We start from the raw sequence: 21,434 nt of genomic DNA on the forward strand, positions 1-21,434 counted from the left end.
AGAAAAAAAAAAACATGATAGAAGAATGGAAGGAGATAGAGAGCGGAGAGCAGTGTGGAACAAAAATAAAATGTAATTGCATGAAGGCAGCCTTTTCTGTAGGTATCTCTTTTTGTCTGATACATAATATGTCTGTCCGTCTATACTGTAGTAATAAACACATCGAGAACAAGATCTTGATTCTGTACTTGTAAGAAGTTCATGCCATGTTCAGAAAAGTATAACTCTTGTGTACCACACTGAATATTCAACAAAAAAAATGAATAAAAGATGAAAGATGAAATTGATTTTCAGCCCAAGGAGATTATTGGTTGTGGTGTAGGCCTACACTGATATCTTACATCATTTCATGAATACCTATTCAACAACAGACTTTGTGTATGCAAGGAGAGACACATGTGATTTACGAGAGATAGATCTGCAATATCACGTTTGCAAGTTATCTACAATAGTTGTAAGTAGATTATGCATGGCTTAGATAAAAGTGTATGCATGCACACATAACAAGTACCTGCTCATATGGGTGGTGTTTCTTAATGCATATATTTTACTGATCATATTACACCAACTGATATGCTACACATCACAGGATGCAGGTTCATGTATAAAGATGAACCTTTCATGCCCACATTGTCCACCATCATACATTGTACATTCTACCCTTTAAGATATTAAGCCATCAAATATTTGAATAGGACCCAATGGTGAAGAGCATTCTTTTCTCTTTCTTTTTATTTTAGAAAATAAGTTTTGTAATTGAGGTTATGGAAACAGAAATGAACATACTAATATGGAGATATAACTTTACTTACGCAAAATGTATGTTTATATGTATTTAAAAAATCAGGTTGATAATGAGGATCTAGAAAAGGGGGATCAAGGACCAGGTAACAGAGTAACACTGATTGAATGTAGCCTGGCAAGCAAACCTCCATCCTCAAAAATAAATGAATAGGTAATGATAACAAAATTTTTAAAAATGAACATTCTCTAACCAAGCAAATAAAGCACACTGAAAGTTCTCAAACCAGACCTGACCTTTACTGATCTCTTCTAGAAGCATGCATCAATGTCTTGTAATCTCATTTTTTGTTTGAACATTCAGTGGCATTTATCATGGTAGGATTGAAGCAGTCTGCTTTCTCTCTCTCTACTTCACATCAATTTAGTTAGAAGTGTCACACACCCACTGTTATACTGTAGGTACCACTGGTCTCCATGTGATTACTGATGAGTGGGAGAGGGCGTAGACCTGTTGTCATCTCTGATATAGACCGATTCAAGCGACTGTTCATGGAAGTGCGCCCTCTTAAGGCGACGCCATTACTGGGGGCCAACAGGCCGGCCGCGCCGGGCCGGTCATGAGTCAGCTAAACGCAGGCTGCGATCGACGCGTCTGGCATAACTGTGTTTCTTCACTCGCTTCTACCAATAGTATTACGCGAAATTCTCGAAATTTAAACCCTCTAGAAAATAGCAACTCACACCGAGTATGAGCGAATGGGTAGACGACGTTCGGCTATGGCCAAAACTTGAATTTCAAGGTAAATATCGATACGATCTGCGAGTACTTGTATTTCTATGGCGATGACTATAGGCTAGAATATTCCTAAGTATATCTCCCATATATTTGAGCTTACACGCATACTAGTATATTAGTGGGAGCATATGATAAAGAAACTAACTGATAATGCATTTTTGGCTTGTAAAACTCATGCTTTATTGGCCAAAACATGCTTTATCAGTTTGTTTCTCCGTTTCTTCGTGGAGCCAGTACGTGAAATCTCGACATCTTTGGAAGCATATATATGTATATATACGCGCAAATATAATCGCATGTGTGGGGGCGCTGTGGCGTAGTGGATAAGACTCCCGACTCTCGATCCGAGGACCCGAGTTCAATTCCCGTCCATGGACAAGATGTTTTTACCCATCATCCCACGAGTAATAATGACAACAGGATCCTCTGGTACATTAATGGAAACACTGAAGAGGCTTCCTTGGGCCATGGCTAGATAAGACATTGTTATTAATATCACAGCGTATTATAACTATTATCATAGTTTATTTCCGCATTTGTGTAAGAATATAAAAACCGCAGGAGAGAGGCGGACGCTTTACGAGTGAGCCTAGGATGTTGAAAAGTTAATTGATATAATGAAATACAGATATTGGATCTGAATCTTTAATAGGCTAGGTAAGACTGAGCCTTAAACTCTAAATCTGAATTTGTATTTTTGATATTGATACTTAAACTGTGGATGGTGGCAAGTTTTCACCGCATTTTTTTTTTAAAGTTTAGCTTGAAAATCTCTGTAGCGCGATACCAGGCTTGTAAGTTTTGCTTACTTACATCAGACAACGCAAATTCATTTTACAGTTTAGATCTACAGTGTATTTCGTTTATCCCTGCCTTTAGTTAGCAAAAAAAAAAAATTAAAAAAAAATGATATATCCCGCTGGCCTAAGTAAAGGCTATAAAAGTGAATGAGCGCTCCAATTGATAACGCATGCTAAATGGCTAATGTAATGGTGAATCTACTTAACGCAACTTGAACTGAAACATGTCTGCAGGCTGCAAAAATGTATTGTTGTTATAAGTTAAGTCGTGTACAACAAAACGCAGTGAATTAATAAAACATTTGATATCAACTTTTCTTCTGAAAAGTGCAACACATTTGTGAAAAAAAATACAGTACACTATGGTAGCCTAAGTGTATTACTTTTTAAAAATGATTGTTTTAAAGGTATAAATTAGATACAACTTTATGTAACTATCAAAGTCTCTTCTTTTTTGCATTCAATAGATATCTACGAGTATTTTGTCAATGCTCCCTCCTGTGACAATCAGCCCAACAGAAATTTTAGGAGCATCAGCGAGGGGATGAACTACCTCCACTCAGGATGGGTAGGTGTGGTGAAACACAAGATATCTGGTGACAACATTATTCTGAAGGGCCAAGTGCGTTTCTCTCAGGCTATCAATAGCTACCACCATGTAGAGTTGACTGTCAATAAGGAGGACAACTCAATTATCACTGTTAAGTGCGACTGCATCGCGTCCGAAGGAAAATGTTGCAGTCATTCGGCAGGGCTCGCATTCAAGATAAATGCCGCCAACAAAAAGGGGTACATAGGCATCGCATGCACAGATGCGTCATGTGTATGGAACAGGTGCACGCAAGAAAACGTCGTGCCAGATACAGTGGAAAACATTCGGTGCAACGGAAACAGCTCGATGGCAAGCAATGTCGTATCTTTCAGCACAGATGATCAAGTCACTGAACACCTCAAGCAGCCACACATGCAGGCACTTACATCAATTCCTGGTACAATTCTCAACCACCTGTTAACAGCGAAACCAAAACCCAAATCGGACCAGCAGCCAGCCGACGGAACTACCAGCCATGGACTTCACAACACAGAATGGGAATGTGGTCCATGCAAGAAAGTATACGAGGATTATGTCCAAATTTCGCAGGCTCAAGCAGATACACTGTCGGAACAGACAATGAACCAGAATTCTGCTCTCTGGACCTCTCAGCGTAAGCTGAGGATTACAAGCAGTTGTGCTGCTAGCGTCCCACGTCATGGCACAAATCCGACCAAGTGGATCAAAAATCACATGGACCCTACCTTTACGGGAAATGCAGCAACAAGGTACGGTCAAGATCACGAAGGAATCGCAAGGACCCAATTTGAGAGAGAGAGCAACACAAAGGTGCAGACAACGGGATTAATTGTGCGACCCGACAAGAGCTGGCTTGGTGCCAGTTTGGATGGCATCATTGACGACGAAACTATTCTTGAAATCAAATGCCCAACCGAGCAAAAACTTGCAAAGTACAAGTCACTGCAAGGACTCATTGAAAGTGGAACATATGATGTCAGGACCACGGAGGATGGAGAGTACTATCTTCGACGGACAACCGCAGCAAGTGGATACTACATGCAGGTACAGGTTGCCATGTACTGCTCAAGGAGGTCCAAGTGCAAATTCATGGTGTGGTCACCAACAGAATGTGTAATTGCCGATGTCAAATTTGATGATGAGTGGTTCAAGGAGCAGCTTTCCCGGCTTCAGACATTTTATTTCAATTCCCTGCTGCCGGCTATCACGGATCGCATCAACTCACACGAACTACAAATAGTGAAACCGCGTTAAAGCCCTTGAATACTCAGTACTAGTAGAGTAAGTTGTCAACGAAGTACATACGCAGTACACGTTTGAGATGAATCTAAAAAAAAAATGAAGGAAATAAATGTTATGGTCATACAGTTCATCGTAATACATTGTACTAAGTCTGCTCTTCATAACATTTACATTTACATTGGAAAAATCAATACAATGTATGAAGATTTTTGACAAAGTACATCTTTAGTCCGGAGAAAATCAATTCTTTAAAATTCCATTAGTATCCTTTAATGAAATAACTTATTTTGATACAAGAATAACAAGAAATTAATCGCCTTGATCAATTAGTTAGTTTTACATATTGTAAGCACTTGTTTTGTTTCTTTTTGTTCATTGTGGCTGAATTTGGTGTATGACTTAAAGATGCTGTCAATTAGCACAGCTACAAGTACTTCAAAAGCAGTGTTATGTGGCAAACTAAGAACAGGAGATTGCATGCATGAAACAGTTTTTTAACCTTTGTCATGGCTGTTTGATTACAAGCATTGTAATAATTGCCAAGGATATACTTTGTGACCTCATGAAAAAGTACATGGCATTACCTTCAGTTTTAAATGGGTGTCATTGCTTTGGAGATGGAAGTCCTATGTGTAGGCGTAAAAAACAACAAACAAGCCAAAAAAAAAAATGAAATGAAACCTGTTACAAAGAAATTCAATATACATGTACATAACTATAAGGAGATTGAATGTACAACACAATCTTTCTAAAAAATGTGATTTTGCTGTTGCCATATCTCAATACTATTTCCTTCTTAAATTTATACTCTGATGCAACAAGATGCCTAATGTAAAAAGGTACATGTAGTTTTTATGTTCCATGGTCCTCTTTGAAACGAGGTATGTCATATCTTTGTATCAAATGCTCATGGACATTTGATTGCAGTATACAGGCACAGAATGAATACTACACGCACTGTACTTTGTTTAGTCTCATCCACAGCAGAAGCATGGAGACATTACATATTGGTATGTTTTCATTCACTCATTTTTATTCATTCTTTCAAATTGCATATCATTATATAATGATAATGACCAGTCAGTGCAAGGAAATGATTTATAAACGAATACCATATTGTCCATCATTTCTATGTCTAAACTTATTTTCCTTGAATATTTGAAATCATTATATGATAAAACAGATTGGTGAAAAGGGGTCAAGGGAGAGATGGAGAGAAAGAGAGAGAGAGAGTTGGGATAAGAGACATGGAACAGGAGAAGGAGAGAGAGAGGGAGAGAGGGAGGACTTTAGGTGAGGGAAGAAGGCAAGTTAAAAAAAATGGAAGCATATAAATAGAAGAAGGCAGAGTAAGGAATAAAGTGGCATTTAACTGAGAACTTAATGGGAATTTTAAGTCAAATGGACTCCTGAACATTACCATCTAAGACTAAGTTGAAATTTTTAAGGGAAAATTAAAGATTTTTTGACACTATCATTACTGTTTCCCTTTTTACATGAGCAAGCACATACTGTGCAGGCCTACAGAGAACAAAACATTTATCAGTTGCTTCATTATGTCACAAACAGGGACTCTGATTTCTGAAATTACTAATACACAATGCATGTAAAAGCAGTGGCACATCCAGCTATTGAAATAAAATGAAATAGCATAATTCCCACTAGCCCAACTAATTCCAAAATGCCACAACACTAACACATCATTTGTGGATCTTTAAATGAGGATGGGATGTATCATGATTTCACCTTTTTATGATTCACCAAGCAAAAATGAAACAATACATAAATCATTATGCACAAAACACATGCCTGCCTTAAACATTAAATTAAGCATCAAGTCCCTTTAATTTCATTAATAGATTTTTTCTAAGCATAAGCCTCAACATCAATGTGCATTTGGATGGACTGTTCTGCATTTGACCCTCACTTCCTTCGTCTACAAAGTATGTCAAATGTCTCTTCTCCACAATCTTCATCATTCATCTTCTCCCTCAGACCTGTTTTCATTAATCAAAAGGGGTTGGAGATTGAAGAAACCTGCAAAAAAAAAAACCACAACAACAATCTCCATTTTGCACACTTGCTCGTATAACGCTAATGAGAAATTGTGTAGCAATTAAGATGCTGTATGGCCCTCTCCATATGTGTGAAAACAGTGTTACACATTGTATCTGTCCTATTTTTTCCTGTTCACACTTTTTTTAGTAGCATTCGGTCTTTAAACCTTCACGTGACGGCTGTAATTGACAGAAAATATCACAAATTGTTAATCCTTTGTCAACCAACACTTTATCACCTGGTTACAGAACATGCTATACAGGCATTCACAGAGAGAGGGAAAGATATCTAACTATGGTTGCTCTATCATAGTACATTGTACATGTATGCAGATACTGTCATGAATTTGGGATCAAATTTGTGATCTTTCTCCACAATATAGACCTGTACTGAGAACTTAAAGACAACATGTCCCTCACTTTCTTCGTCCATGTCAATTGGAATGTCTTGTCTTCACCATCTTCACTCTTCCGCCTCAAGACTCTTTTCATTAATCAACATGGGTTGCAGATTGCACAGCCCTGCACAAATGATTAAAATGTCATCTACATTTTGCACACTTGCTGGTATAACACTACTGAGAATTTTGTAGCATTTAAGACGTCGTATTGCTCTTTCCACATGTATGCGGACGTTTGCAATTCGTCTTGTTTCAGTCACACTTTCTTCAGGTAGCATTCGGTCTTTAAACCCTCGTGTAAAGGCTGGTATGGACAGTTTTACCCCGGGGGGTAAAATATCGCTAATTGTAAACCCTCTATCAGCCAATACCTCGTCACCTGGTAACAAATGCTCACCAAATCCGCAGTTACGTGATATGAACGTGTCGCTTGCTCGACCACCAAATAGTTTCGAAACATACGTCACAAAGCCATTGGGCGCAACACAATATAAGGCTTTATAGGTGTTGTGGTTCTTATAATTGGAGTAGGTCTGTGCTCGCTTCTTCAAATTGCTTGGTCTTTGAACAAATACTTCAGTGCAATCGATTATACAAGTCGCTTTTGGATGAGAAGTTGCAAAACTTTTAGGGCGAATTCTTGATAATGTGTCACGCGGTGGCCAGAAGATGATATTACACTTCATGTACTTTGCCATGTGTGGCAGCCATGTTGCGAAAATTGAGTTCGCAGTTGCGCATGAGATGTTAAATCTAGCTGCTAGATCTGCAAACATTAGACCTAGTCTGAGTCTCATAAGGACAAGGAAGATTTGATTATGTACAGCAAGTTTGAAGTTAGGTACATGTATAGAAGGCAGCCACATTAGGAGTGAGCTTACAAAGCTCCAAAACACAGATGTGCTAAGTCCCGTGTAAAATTTGACAGTCCTGTCTTCCATGTTGTGAACGGATAATTCCGGGCAATGGTCAGTCTGTGTTGACTTCGAATGGGAGCTGAACACTGGGTCTTTGGCATAGTTATGATCACTAAGTGTGAAATCATACCACTGAAAATATGAATTCTTCTTCTCTGGTTCAGCATCAGTCTGCACAGAGGTATGAGTAAGGTGATCCTCTGCACTGTCATCCTGGTTTTTGTTCTGCTGTCCATTGTCAGTGTCCATCTTTGTGTCTAGAGAAGTGCACCGGTTTAGTTGCCGTCTTCCAGCAGACATATGTTTCTGAACAAAAAAAAAAGTGAAAATGAACAGAAACAATATATGAATTCATGGAGTGAAACAATATGTTGCTTATATATAATGAAAAGTTGAAAGCCAGAAAACGACCTACAATTAATGCAGTGACAAAAAATAAACCAAACAAACAATGTATAGTGAATACTACATGTATAACAGGCTTACTGATTAAAGATTGTTTTACACATACAAAATAAATAAATAATATTAGTGATCTATTGTCTATATCTTCATAAAAATTCAGTATATAACATGACAAGTAACTTACATAGTTTTTGTAGCCCATGCGCAGAACTGGATATGGATAGTCTGAAGTTGGTCTCCCGTCCTTGAAGTGAACAGAGCATACCTGCATGTGCAATTCAGAGAGTGAAATACAACACTATACATTACTCAAGAGGCCTACATAAATTCTTTACATCACTTAGGTAATCAAGGTGAACTAAAAAAGCCTTTAGTGAAAGCAGACAGACCTCTCCTTCCCCTTTCTTTTTTCTACTATCCTATTTCTAGTACCAGGCTCTACACAACAAGCTGTCCCTCCCTTCTTTTCTTTCTGTGTATATTATTATTACATGTACATTTGTATGCAGGCTGCATGCAAATCAAGCCACAGCTGTAGCCCTACTGTATTAATCACTGTACAGTTGTATTTCTGAAACACTTATGCTGTACATTGTGTAAAGGCAATGAAGAAAAGATATTTTGTGAACAACAGATGTGTATATGTAGCTTATGTAGATGTATATACTGTACTACTGTAGCTCCAACAGTATGTACATGCCATGTATATAACGTTACATACATGCTCATGGTGATGTAGTACATGTATGCTCATGTACAATGATGATACAGCACAGTAACCAATAACCAATTCACATCAAATCAAATTGATCAAAAACCTAGCCTATCATCAATTCATAATCACATTATTATTATATTAGTTATCGGTCATCAATATTTTGATTCAGAGTCAGTCATTTGACATTGATAATGAAAGAGAAGCCTTGTATATAAAGTTGTGGCTTTTTATTCACGAATTAGATCATTTGGCCTACACTGTATTAAACGTCAAGGTCTGTCTGTACACGAATAAAGTAGGCAAGTCAAAGAAGTAGAATAGTCTACTCTATTGTTAACTATACACAGCCCAGTCGCTGAACATGTACATAGGTACGTCGAGTACCTATGTACAGCGACTGGGCTGTGTATAGATCTAGTTACTCTACTGACTGTCTAACTTAGTAACTATTACCTAGGCACCAACAAGTTAGGCCTAATGTTACTCGTAGCTTTTATGTTCAGTTCATACCAGAACTCTCTACTTGTAGACGACATATGACATTAACATGATTAACAACTCCATAATTATTGTACCTATACACATCCCAGTCGCTGATTAGGTGCCTAGTGTAAATTCGCACACCCCTTTCGAATTTTTGGCAAGAATTAAAAACAGATGTCTAATCACAAGGTGCAGCCATCATTGACATTGACAGGGACAGGGTCAAGATGTTGAATTGAAAGAAACACGAAGGCAAGACATTTCAAGTAAGCTTTTGTAACAAACTCACTCTGCTATTGGCATTTGGAAAGAAACTCTTTCTGTTGATATTCTTCAGCCATTCCTTCAGCTTGGCAGCGGACTCAGTTCTAACTCCGTTTGGAAATCTGTGCATTTGATACGGTTGTACGCAGGCACATTCATCATGTGTTAGAGGTGTATGAAATTCACACACTGCCAGCTTCCATTTCCGTAATTTGTTGCTGCTATTTTTGCAGCCAAAAACTGCACAATTCTTTCCTGATCCTTCCCTCACGTTAGAGGTTTTCATCGTACTTTGTAGATCAATCCGTCTTGGTCCAAAAGAATGACAACACAGGCCATCGAAACAGCACTCTAGCGAGCTCGCCGCCGGCCTAACCTAGGAGCGAGCAGCGAACTGTACAGAAAATTCAGCTCGCCGGGCCAGCGCAAAAACACAGCTCGCTGGAAGCCCCCCCAGTTGGCCCCCAGTTATGGCGGCCGTTATAGCGCCGCTAGCGGCGGTAGGTGAATAGGCCATCGAAATTGAATCGGTCTATATGTCAAGGTCTCCTCCTCTAGGAGGATGAATTCATACCATGTATGCTATAACCCTGATGATATCTGATGACTCAAAGTTTGCTTGATGTATTCAAGTCCCAAACATGAAGTGGGCCAACCTCTGCAAAAAGGAAGTATAGACAGACACAGTTCAGTTTTGACAAGGATGAATGAGCATGTCACTTCTCAATAACAGGGTGATCAGAGTTGTAGCACATTTCAAGGATGTTATTTGTATCTCTTGATGTGACAAGACAATGATTGAGATATGTTCTGATCAATTGTTTATATACAAAATTGAAACATTGTATAAATACATCTTAGTAAAGGAAGAAATTTCTGTGAATTTATGACAACATGAAACCACACAAATTCAAAGATGTTTACCAATTATCGGAATTACATGCATAAAAGTGTAATACATAAAGGTAAAATGCAGATAAGATGCCTCTTGTTACAGCATTAAGTCAACAAGGTAAATGAAAGTGATGATGTAGGCCGTCAGCTGTATGTCAAAATCCTCACTCAGGAGGGCAGTTAAGCACTCAAAAGAACCATATTGTACAGTAGTCTCTGCATAATTCCGTACCACTTTATATAGGCTACTCTACTTAGTTGATACACAGGCTTAACAGTTATATGTATTTTGGGTTGGGTAGGCATTTTGGTTGAATGGGTATGAATTTTCCAAACAAGCCTAATTTATTTTCATAGTTTCCATGAAATACATTTTGTACATGATGCATGTAAAGTAAGCACACACAGGCCTTAACTGTTTTTTTCCTACAATGTTGGGGCTATCAATGTATGAATATTTTTTTCTTACATCCACTATATCTTGCATTCAGGGAATTCTCCCTATCGCATATAGCCGATATCAAGTGATATCACCTCGCGATACCTATATCTGATCGATCACTCTTCGGACGTACACTCCCGATTTTGTGGTTTACCCACGTCAAGTCCTCCATCTATGAATATTTTTCATAATTTCATTGTTTTTCATCATCAGCCCAGCATTGGACCGCTTCGCAGAAGAATCCCATTCATCAAATGTAAAGTTACAGATTAGAAAATAACTCTATTATTCAACACAGAATTTGATACAATCTGTGAATACTAACTCCTTCCGTGTTCAATGTGCATAAAAGCGTACATTTACACATCGGGCGTTCATATCCAGAAGTTTATATCCCAAGAATAAATGGTGAAAAAAATAGAGCACACACGTGTTCAGATTCGGAGAGCTACAATGTATATATGTGATAGGGAGAATTGGAGTTTCTGTGAAGACTTTTGTATGACTACAATAGTCTGTACAAGTGCTAAGCATCAATTGGTGGAATGTGACATTGTGTACAGTTGTGCATTATCAATTTCTATTACAACCTTGTACAAAAAAAAATGCCCACAAAACTGATGAATATTTTCCTCATTAAATTCATGTAGGTACGGTTATAGTCTAAGCTTGTTATTGGAGAAATAAGGTGTGTACCTGGTACATGTAAGTTATGATGTAATCTAAAGGCCCATGTGTTAAACTTCATGTAGTATATTGATGACTTAGTTTCCAATCTCTGTGAATTCAGGACAATGGTCTAACACCCAAGTCATCTTCATTAGGCTATGGTGACTTTATTATGGAATAATTTTGTTTTGTGATGCACTGTTTGGAAATTCACATTCTCATTACTTTTACTCTCTTATTTCCATGATTTTCCAACCTTTAATTCTTCTTTCTGGCTCATCTTCCTTGATTCTCCCACCAACTCCTAAAGCCCTTTATGTGACTCTCATTCTGTTCCTCCCCACAACTGTCCTTGTCTCTTACAGGCCTTCTATCTCCCTCAGTGCAACTTCAACATCCAGCTCACAGCTGCCCTTTGATTGTCACTATCTGCATTCCTTACACACTCTCTCTCTCTCTCTCTCTCTCTCTCTCTCTCTCTCTATGTCACTTCTTTTCCTTCCTCTCTTCTTTCTAGGTTCTTCTTTTGCCATACAACAATCCTCTCAGTGACTACTTACACATATGTGACATGGTGTTATCATAAACCCCTCTTCCTTTATCTTTTTTCTAGTTTTAAAGTCACAGGTGCAGTGTATAGAATCTCACCTCTGAGGAGGATTGTTGATATTTAGAACAGAGTACATTAATGTGCATGTTTTGTGTTCTGTGATGTTTATAACCATTTTACCATGTCACTTTTTGTTGTCCTTCCTTAGTCCTTGATACTTGTCAATGATCTATTTACAAAGAAGCCACTCTGGTATGACTTTCAGACTAATGAGAGATTGTCCAGCCATGGGCAACGGCCATGTCCAAGTTTAGATTTCTCAACCATGGATGTTTCTCCCTGCCCTTTATCCAAGCTCTTGTTCCAATCCTAATCTGTTCTGCTGCTACACATCCCTCCCATTACTCGGACAATTACCTTAATTGTCCAACCGAAGGGCCATTTGCATCCATCGGCAGTAGTGAGTTTACAATCAAATATACCACAGCCTTGATTCATAAAGGATCAAAAGGGTTCCATTAGTGGTAATGCCTACACAGTTTCTGCTTAAATAGTTTGACTAGACATAATGCAAAACTTTGTGTTAATATAGATACCTTGAATGCATACGCGTAATTCAAAGTGTTAATAAGGGCATTGTGTTTGATCAGTAATTAAATCCCTGAGGGCAGCAAAGACATAATTTACACAAATTTTTAAATGGAAATACTCAGCTTAGCTGAAGGATAATAAATAATTCCAGAAAAGTGGGCAAAATTCGGATATTAATATAGCTACACTTGTACAATATCGCAGAATATCATGCCCACGGAACTCTAACCTTTGAGGATACATTTGGGACAGGTGTGATAACTACTAAAAGCTTGAGGTAGAAATCAAAAGGAGCACACTGAAATGAATTTGAGTCAAATATCTTATCGTGTTGGATAGGTACACAAGGTTGAGCTGATGCCATATTATGACAGTGTCTCCTTCTCTCTGTCAAACTGATTTGGTCAGAGAGATCTTGCTGCACTAGCTAGTGGGGACAGTTACACAGACCTTCATTAGAGAATGTGGTCAATTCTGTTAACCACTTTTTAGTACCTGACTCATTGACCATCTCATTGTGGCTCTCCACATGAAGGTATATGACTAGTCTTTGTTAAAGTTAACTTCTTTAACCATTTTCCAGCAAATTTCTTTCAATTTTGTGAGTATGGATATCGCATCTTTGGCTTTATTGATGATATATTCTCTTTGTCCTAACATGCAATTTAAAACAAAAGAAATGCAATCAATCCTAGAAGTAAACAAGAGATATACTAAGATGGTATATTTATATCCACTCATTTATAATATATCCAGTGACCATGCAAAATGATGGCAATTAGACATTTGCTGTGTAGAAGCATTACTCTTGTGGATGAGGCGGCTCAGAGCCATTAAATTGTAGTGAGACATGGCTTAAGGCTCTGATAATTCTGTCAGGAGTTAACAGCCTTCCAGTTAACAACCCTGAGTTTTCGACTGCCAATCTATTAGAGTGTCATAAATTGGTTCATGAAGTTTAATGGGGTCAACCCAGTGTAAAGCTGCCTGCTGTAGAAGATACTGCAAGCACCAATACTGGCATCAGCTATGGCATCAGGCTTTCCTCCACACAGGAGGCAGCTACTGTCACTTAATACCCTCAGCTCATCACTGATCAAACATCCATATATTTATTTTCATATCCCTTTCAATCATCTCTTTGTTAGTGACTGTATTTTAAGGTGTAACTGACCCTTAAATCTTAAATTTGGCATTTTAAAGTGAAAACATAGTTTTGGTAAGGGTTTGAGAACCCGTCTGGCACCATTTCATATTTGCCTGCAATATATCGAAAGAGTCTACAAAGAAACTTACCTGGCTGACGCGATTTGCCGGGATGATGAGTCGTTTTGGAGTATTTTGAGAAAAATAATAAAGTCGGAAAACCGACTTTTATTCCAGAAGGATCCAGACTAACTCGGTCTCAGGGAAAAGTCGACCCGATTTCAGACAATTTACACGCAGTTCGTGATCGCCATATTCTACTGTATACCAAATGAGGCCTAACTGAACAGACAGGAAAGTGCGTGCTAATCCTGTACAAAACAAATGGACAGCGCGCGGTCCTCAAGCCTATACGCACATCACCTCAGTTGCTGAGACGCGCTGTCTTTGAAGTTTTTGTTGTTGCTTATCAAGCATCTTTGATTGTTGTTAGAGGTGCTTGATAGGCGCACACTATTTTTGCATGCATGCCAAAGAGGTTTTTTGATGCGCGTGTTGTAACAACTCGGACCATTACTGCGAGTAGCCAGAACCCGAAGCGCTATTTTATACGGGCCGCTCCCATAGTACAACACTGTACAATTCAGAGCGACAACCAATACAACTCGGCCCGCCGTCAAAGCGAGGCCGAGTTATCCCTGAGTCCGAGTTTAGCCTGACCCCGTTTGGGTAAGTTCTGAGACTGAACCTTTTTGGTTAATATTTCGCATTTTCGTCGTTACCCATCGAATGTCTTGATATTACAGCGTTATTCTGCACATTTCCTAGGCATACGTGCATATTTGGGAGCGAAATTTGACAACTTTTGCAGGCGTACCAGAACTATGTTTTGGCTTTAAAGTCATTAATACGCTCCAAGTATATTGAGAAGAACTTAAAGTACATTCCCACTGGCAAAATTGTATAAGGAGACCTCCTTACCTGTCCTTCTGTATATTTTCTATGCTATTTACTCATCATTCTTGTTGTTTGACTATTTTGTGTAAATGTTGTGATATAGTTTATACTATGGAGAGTGTACCAACTAATTGTTATCTTCATTATTATTATCATCATTATTATTATCATCATCATCATCATCATCACCATCATCATCATTATCGTTATTATTTACCCTGTGGAAAATACTCTGCTTTGATACCACTATCTAATGCAGGGATGAAATCTTGCACAAATGAGCAGTAGCAAGAAAAATGGATCTTCTGTGAATGGAATCTAATCTGTATCATTCTCTCAATAAGACAAGTAAATAACCCCCAGGTCTAAGATATCTGTGTCATGAGCAACTGGCCCTGGAGCACTCCAGGAGTATAGTGAAATATCTCATGGAATGATATCCTTATCTCAAGCTCTTTTGTGAATGACTGCTTACTGATTCTGGTTTATGTTTGTAAGATTTCCCACATTCTTGTCTGATTCCACTGCAATACAGCAGTTGGATCAATACAGCAGTGCCCAGTTGGATGTGCCATAGTGTACACATTGAAAACCATCATTGAGAAAAAAAAAAAACTTTGGATGGAATGTTGATAGATTCTTTGAGTGCTCACTATCACTGCAGTACTTGCTACTGGTTAGAATTTGTTATTACTTCTTTGAAACTACAGTAGATAGCCATGTTGTGGTATTCCTCTCTTTGAAGGTTCTGTACAGAATTCTCCTTATAAAGGCATTCACACATTTACATTCATGTTTTGTGAAGCTTTTCTATTATTGTTCATCTCCAGTTACTTGGAGTGCAATATCCTGAAAAAAAAAGAGTAGATGCAATCCAAAATTCAAGTGAATATTTCACTTTGATAAATTGTAACTGAATATAATGACACAGACAGGTAGATGCAAGAATTTTATGTGGTATTTCATCGAGGCAGAACATCTTATAATTTATGTCACATAATATGTTCCGTAGTAGGTATGATATTAGTATGATCATGAGACCATGTTGTTTGAAGATGGAAGAAGATACAGAAAATTACACATACATAATAAAGTCATGAAAATCAGCCATCCCCAGCCAGGCCAGTCCCATGGGTGCCATTATTTCCATCTTGACTAGCATTGAGAGTCAGACCATCCACCCCAGCTAGTTACAGTATCCTAGTGCCTGCTCACTTCAGTCCAGCCCATAACCATTCCTACTTCAGCTCTCATTGCCTGCTGCTATATAGTGCAGAGCATGTCATGAGGGACAAGCACTGACAATTATTCATGTAAATGTACATTAACTCATTAGTGGTGATCAGCCATGCCTTGGCTTCAATGTTTACCGTCTCTCTCTTCCAGTGAAATGTGAACAAACCATTAACATTATGCTCCAGAAGTCAAATTCCAGGTCTAGTGTACGCCAGGAATCCCTTTACGTAGTGTCAGTAAATGGGCTTGCTAGGTGTAACTCTCTCATTTTTTTTTTACCATGGATCAAGAGTATTTTTGCTTGTTTGTTTTTTGCTTGATTATGGCGCTTTTTATAATCACTGTTTGGTTGTTGTTTTGTTTATATTGCTGACTTTTAATGCATTTGAGGCTGAAGATTCACTAAATTGCTTCCACCTAAATTCGCAAGCTGCAGTCATGGTGTGACTTTTGTGCAGCAGCTACCAAGATTGAATGCAGTGGATACTCTAGTCTTAGTTTTTTGCCATTGAAACGCCTTCCTCATGTCAGAGCCTGATGACTTCTGGGCTTTGCAGGTGCAGGCTGAGAAAACTCAGGCTCTGAAGTTGACTGCCAGATGTGCTTGGCTGCTTGAGTGTAGACGGCAGGATGATTATCGGCTGGTGTGAAGTGTGCATGCTTCACTGGAGATGGAAACCGATCATCATATCCTTCCCATTTGTTTGATGGCAATTAGGAGAGAGAAAAACTGAGAGATTCAGGGGGGAGCGAAACAAAATTAGAAACATAGGCAGAATTAGGGGTTGAGAAGAGAGACCGTGTAATTTACAGTCTCCTCATGGAGCAAATTTGTTTGAAACTAATTTGAAGAGAAGATTGAAGAATGTTTTATGAGTTCATGGCAAGCTAAGAGATTATGTTTATTGGAGTATGAAATTATTGCAGTATATCCCTTTCATGTTCCAACAAATATTCATTTTTTAGAATTCAATCAAGATACGGATTTATATTTCCAAATAAAGAAGAAAAAACTTGTGTCAAACTTGTTATTTGATGATCAAGCTCCTCTAGTATAAGGCTCCTTTATATTCAGTTTATGTTGTCCATCTGCTATTTATGAATGTGCCCATATTGTCAGTATTTATCCTCCACAATATCATTATTTTTCTAAATTTTGATGCAAATAATTCAAACTCATTAGCAAATGAAGATACAATCCAATCAGAAGATACAGATAAATGAGAGAGACAAAAGAGGGATGACTCAATCTTTTAGTACATCAGGCTGGGCTGCTGTGTTATGGGTAAAGGTGACTACTGACTTGGTCCATAGACCTGTATTGTCACCATGATGCAACCCAAATTGATCACCATAAAACAAGTATTTAAGCTTAAGCATGAAATGGAAGGGTGCAATATAGTAACATAGTGTGAAATGAGTTTATTCCCAAGGATGACCAGAATGTGAACTACATGTATACCGTATGTCCCCAAAAAAAATTACAACAGGCCCTCCGCAATGATATCTTTACAAATAGTGAATCCATCCAGACGCAAATTCAGGGTATGAAACTAAAACTCATTGCCCACATCTTACAGAAAACCCTATTCGATTTGCTTTAGTAGTCAAAGAGAAAAGAGGAATTTTGTACAGGATGTCAAGAATCTCTTCCCTCCAAGTTCTGTCTGTTGTTTTCACACACAAAAGCGTCGAAGTGCTAAACTTTGAAGAATCAGACTCACCACATGCTTTACAACATTCCACATTTCTCCGTGACCGCTTCACCAAATTGAATGGGGTTTTCTGCAAAATAGAGCTAAGATGTTACATTTTAAGACCCTGAAGTAGCATTTAGACAGTTTAATCATATGGTGTGTTATCAATGCAAAAATTTGATTTAATTTTTGGGGGGACATACTGTACTGCAATCACAGTGAATTCTCACAGTGATGTCTCATTTCTCCCAGGCAGCTTGAAAAGTTTTATCACTGCCTTGCCAGAGAGCATTGTCCATTGCCCTCAAGAAACCCTGACTCCTAATAGTTGCAAGGGTCAGCTTGAGTTTAAAAAGAAAAATAGTAATAATAATGATAAATAATTTTTTGAAAACTGTTTAATGAGGTAAAACCTAGCAGAAATTGTTTGCAGGTTGTTTTGTTTGAGAGTTCATAATATCAGAGTGCTCCAGCACTTTTTATGTTTATGTTCTGATATTTTACTTTGCAATTCATTTTATCCATCAGTTTCCTGAATTTGTTTTTGTCTTTTAAATCCAGATCTAATTGTAGTGATATCATCAACTGCCGTAATGTGCTTTGGGTCTGAGGGGCAAGTGTTTGCTGCATCAGCAATCAGGTAGGTTTTCTACCATCTTTTCCTTCATAGCGCCAGAAAGGAGAAAATGTGCAAAATAATACAAAAGCAATCATGTATTGTTCAGTATTTTCCATTATTCTTTTGGGTATCGACTTGTATACATCGAGATAATTATACAGATAAAATTCAATTCAATTCAATTCAATTCAATTCAATTTTCTGTCCATATCTGGACATTTGTTTTGTTTGCATGCAAACATAGAACACATCAGTACATGCTGTACATTATTGTGTAGACTAGATGTGTACAAGGTGCATTTAAAACATAGATTACATAAGAACGCAGGGGACATACAGTATACAACTTATATAATATCAATATGTTGAAAATACATGACTTTAGTGATGACATTAAATTGTACTGAATCAAATTTGTGTTGCATGTGATGTGTGTACATGCATGTGTGTATGTGTGTGTGCGTGTGTGTGTGTGTGTGTGTGTGTGTGTGTGTGTGTGTATGAATGTGAATGTTAATGGCAGTTGGTGTATATATTTTGACTGAAATACATCACACTATGATCATGATCATTCTGTAGAATCAATTTGGTAATGATTTATATTCGAATTTGTAAATAGATATTACTGTACAAATGTTATTGTAAACTATTGCATTTACATGAATCACAACTTTAAATGCAAATGTAAAGCATAAAAAAAGTGACAAGGTCAATACTGACCGAGTATATTCCAAAGGGGAAAAAGGTACAAAAATGTGTTTGTAATGGATGCACTGATCATATATTCCTTAAATCCATACACAAAACCCTTAAAATACATTTAAAAGTGATAAAGATGGTAATGAAGTTGATATTCACAGTGTACTTTTGGCCAGATAGATATGCTTTGTAGCAGTAGACCAGGAGGTTGTATGTTGTGTCTTTCCAAGTGACAAGGGATATATCTGAGTAAAGAAGATCTTGATGGAATCAAATTTCTGTGATCACAGGGAACAGAGTGAGGCATGGTTGGGATCAACTTGTCCCCTTAAGTTCTCTGCGCAAAGTCTCTTTTTCTCTCTCTTTTAGTTTACTTTCCACCATGAAATTGTGTGCAGTACAAATTTTAGTGAAACACGTTTCCAGCAATGTTTGCAAAACTGCTGTCTGAAAGTATCTACTCTCACATAATCAAATGATTTTCAAGAATCCATAAATAGATACAACCTGGGATGTCAGATAGTGATATGCAAAAGCTCCCTTGTGTAGGAGTGAGATACCCCCTCCTCCATTCAGTTGCTGCACTATGTAGGTATTAGCTTTTCAAATGATTTGATCAGTACATGAATAATATAAAGGTAATTTATTTTTTTGTTTGTTTCTTTTCTCTCTTTTTTGTAATTTCAATGATCAAACAACTTACCATCTGACTTTTTTGTTAAAAAGTTTTCATATATTCCACCCAAGGTGTGCACCAGATCATTGAATTTCAGTCATTCATTGTCCCTCCCTTTCTCTTAAGTGAGTGCCATGTTTTTTTTTTTTTTTTTTGTTGTTGTTTTGTTTTTTGCTTGGATGGTCCCACATGCACTTAATACACTTTACAAACAGGGTTATTCTGTTGGTAACAAGACACCCCAACCAAGCCACTGAACTGTATATGGTATACATTGTTAAATTCAAAGTGTACAAGTACTGCATTTCACTTGCCCCGAGCATGGCAGCCCTAGGAATTAAACTGTGGTGATAACATTACCTTGATATTCATTTCTGACATATTTTAGTATTGAATTAAATAATGTAAAAAATTTTTAAAGGCTTGGTAAAATATTTAGCAGCACAAAGAATAATTATATCAATGCCATTAGTCTCAAACAGATATTTATCAATGGAGCACAACAGTGATAACTCTGATGCACTGTAGCCATTCCAAGTTATCATGTGGACCTATGTAAAAGATACAAACAATCATGATGATAAGACATACAATGCATTCAACTCACGCAAGATGCTTGCACGTTACGAGTATGACATGTATAACTTGGCATCGCTATGAAGCCCATGAGGCAGGCACTTCATGCATTATGCATCATAATCAAAAGATGTCGGATTTGGAGAAGGAAATATTTAACAGTATCGGGAGTAGAGAAGATTTATGAGATTTTCTAGTTCGTCAGTCCAGATTTGAAAGATTTCATTTACTCCTATTCAGCATCAAGACTTTAGATGAATTTCCTAAGATAGTTCTGAGCCACGTTGGCACAGTTGAGTAAAGAGCTCATACAAACAGAACAGTTGGTTGTGGACTTCAGCAGGAAATCACAAACATAATTGTGATGATGTTAATGGTAACCAGGCATCACAAAAAAAAAGCGATTGAATTGTAGGACATACATGGTGTACATTGCAAAATTCAGTGTGTACTATGTATGAAATTTCACTTGCAACAATTATCATCAGCAAGTCTATAGTAGGAAGTCTACGAATATCTAATACCTGCATAAGAGCATGTCAGTGTAGCACTCAACTTTTCACAGTAGAAGATTTGAAGGTTCTGATTTCAATAAAGAGTGTCATATCGTCAGTAGTCATCTGAACCTGTATTATGCAATTTTCACATGAGAATTTTGAGATCAACCTGTTTGAAGTTTACTCTTTGTTCAGTCATGATTGCTACACTTTTATGTCTGGCATTTCCAATTACTTTTGTAATACGTCAGACATTAATTTTCACTCTAACATGTGATGTTTTCATCAAATTGTATTGTTAGGAATTATGTGAGAAATCGCAAGAGAGCTACATGTATGTTTTTTTTTTTCAGTTTGCAAAGACCGTAGTCATTTATCACATATACAACAGTTTTGTTGATCGTGCACACAGTACTTGCGGTCACTAAACCATCGTATATCACTAATATTACGTGCAAAGTCAATGCGCCCAATATACAAGGGTTTGGTTGACCATGCATACTGTGTTTGCAGTCATCTGAACCATCGTACTGTATATACATAGGAGAGGATGGCATATTGCTGGGTTTTTTTTAACACACACGCCTATGGGGAAATGAACAGAATGAAATGACAAGGCTCTTCAAAAGTAATGATTACACAAAAATTCAAAAAAATTAGAAACTGAAAATATCGCAATATGTGTAATGGAATGTCCAATATTGAAATGACCGAAAATCTCAAAATCAAAAATTTGACCAAAAATCAGGATATACGACCGTTCGGATGACTGCCGACAGTATGTTAA

The 21,434-nt window shown here is 37.6% G+C and overlaps 3 protein-coding genes across 3 annotated transcripts in view; 2 read left to right on the forward strand and 1 right to left on the reverse strand.

The window, feature by feature from the left end:
• Nucleotides 1-21,434, forward strand: part of LOC139710839 (potassium voltage-gated channel subfamily KQT member 1-like) — a 160,907-nt gene that overhangs the window by 116,470 nt on the left and 23,003 nt on the right. The window contains exon 4 of the mRNA XM_071622759.1: nucleotides 18,142-18,220. Within this exon, the coding sequence (XP_071478860.1) occupies nucleotides 18,142-18,220 (79 nt within the window). The remainder of the gene's footprint in view (nucleotides 1-18,141; nucleotides 18,221-21,434) is intronic.
• On the forward strand, nucleotides 1,487-4,165 carry LOC139710832 (uncharacterized). The gene is made up of 2 exons (XM_071622751.1): nucleotides 1,487-1,544; nucleotides 2,808-4,165. Exons 1-2 carry the CDS (start codon nucleotides 1,493-1,495, stop codon nucleotides 4,163-4,165), a joined length of 1,410 nt encoding a protein of 469 aa, XP_071478852.1. The 5' UTR covers nucleotides 1,487-1,492.
• LOC139710819 (uncharacterized) lies at nucleotides 6,547-9,768 on the reverse strand. The gene is made up of 3 exons (XM_071622738.1): nucleotides 9,424-9,768; nucleotides 8,118-8,198; nucleotides 6,547-7,834 (listed from the first exon to the last, which is right to left on the reverse strand). The coding sequence occupies exons 1-3, from the start codon at nucleotides 9,682-9,684 to the stop codon at nucleotides 6,674-6,676; spliced, it is 1,503 nt and encodes a 500-aa protein (XP_071478839.1). The 5' UTR covers nucleotides 9,685-9,768; the 3' UTR covers nucleotides 6,547-6,673.

The sequence above is a fragment of the Diadema antillarum genome, unplaced genomic scaffold (assembly GCF_040938485.1).
Source record: "Diadema antillarum isolate AM-2024a unplaced genomic scaffold, OU_Dant_1.0 seq00001573_RagTag, whole genome shotgun sequence".
Taxonomy (NCBI): domain Eukaryota; kingdom Metazoa; phylum Echinodermata; class Echinoidea; order Diadematoida; family Diadematidae; genus Diadema; species Diadema antillarum.

What these genes read in the sequence shown, in the direction of transcription:
- LOC139710832 (XM_071622751.1), top strand. Translation starts at nt 1,493, where the DNA reads ATGAGCGAATGGGTAGACGACGTTCGGCTATGGCCAAAACTTGAATTT. An exon ending in GCCAAAACTTGAATTTCAAG is followed by an intron (nt 1,545 to 2,807) that starts GTAAATATCGAT and finishes TGCATTCAATAG; the next exon opens with ATATCTACGAGTATTTTGTC.
- LOC139710819 (XM_071622738.1), bottom strand. Translation starts at nt 9,684, where the DNA reads ATGAAAACCTCTAACGTGAGGGAAGGATCAGGAAAGAATTGTGCAGTT. An exon ending in TTCCAAATGCCAATAGCAGA is followed by an intron (nt 8,199 to 9,423) that starts GTGAGTTTGTTA and finishes TTGCACATGCAG; the next exon opens with GTATGCTCTGTTCACTTCAA. An exon ending in GCATGGGCTACAAAAACTAT is followed by an intron (nt 7,835 to 8,117) that starts GTAAGTTACTTG and finishes TTTTTTGTTCAG; the next exon opens with AAACATATGTCTGCTGGAAG.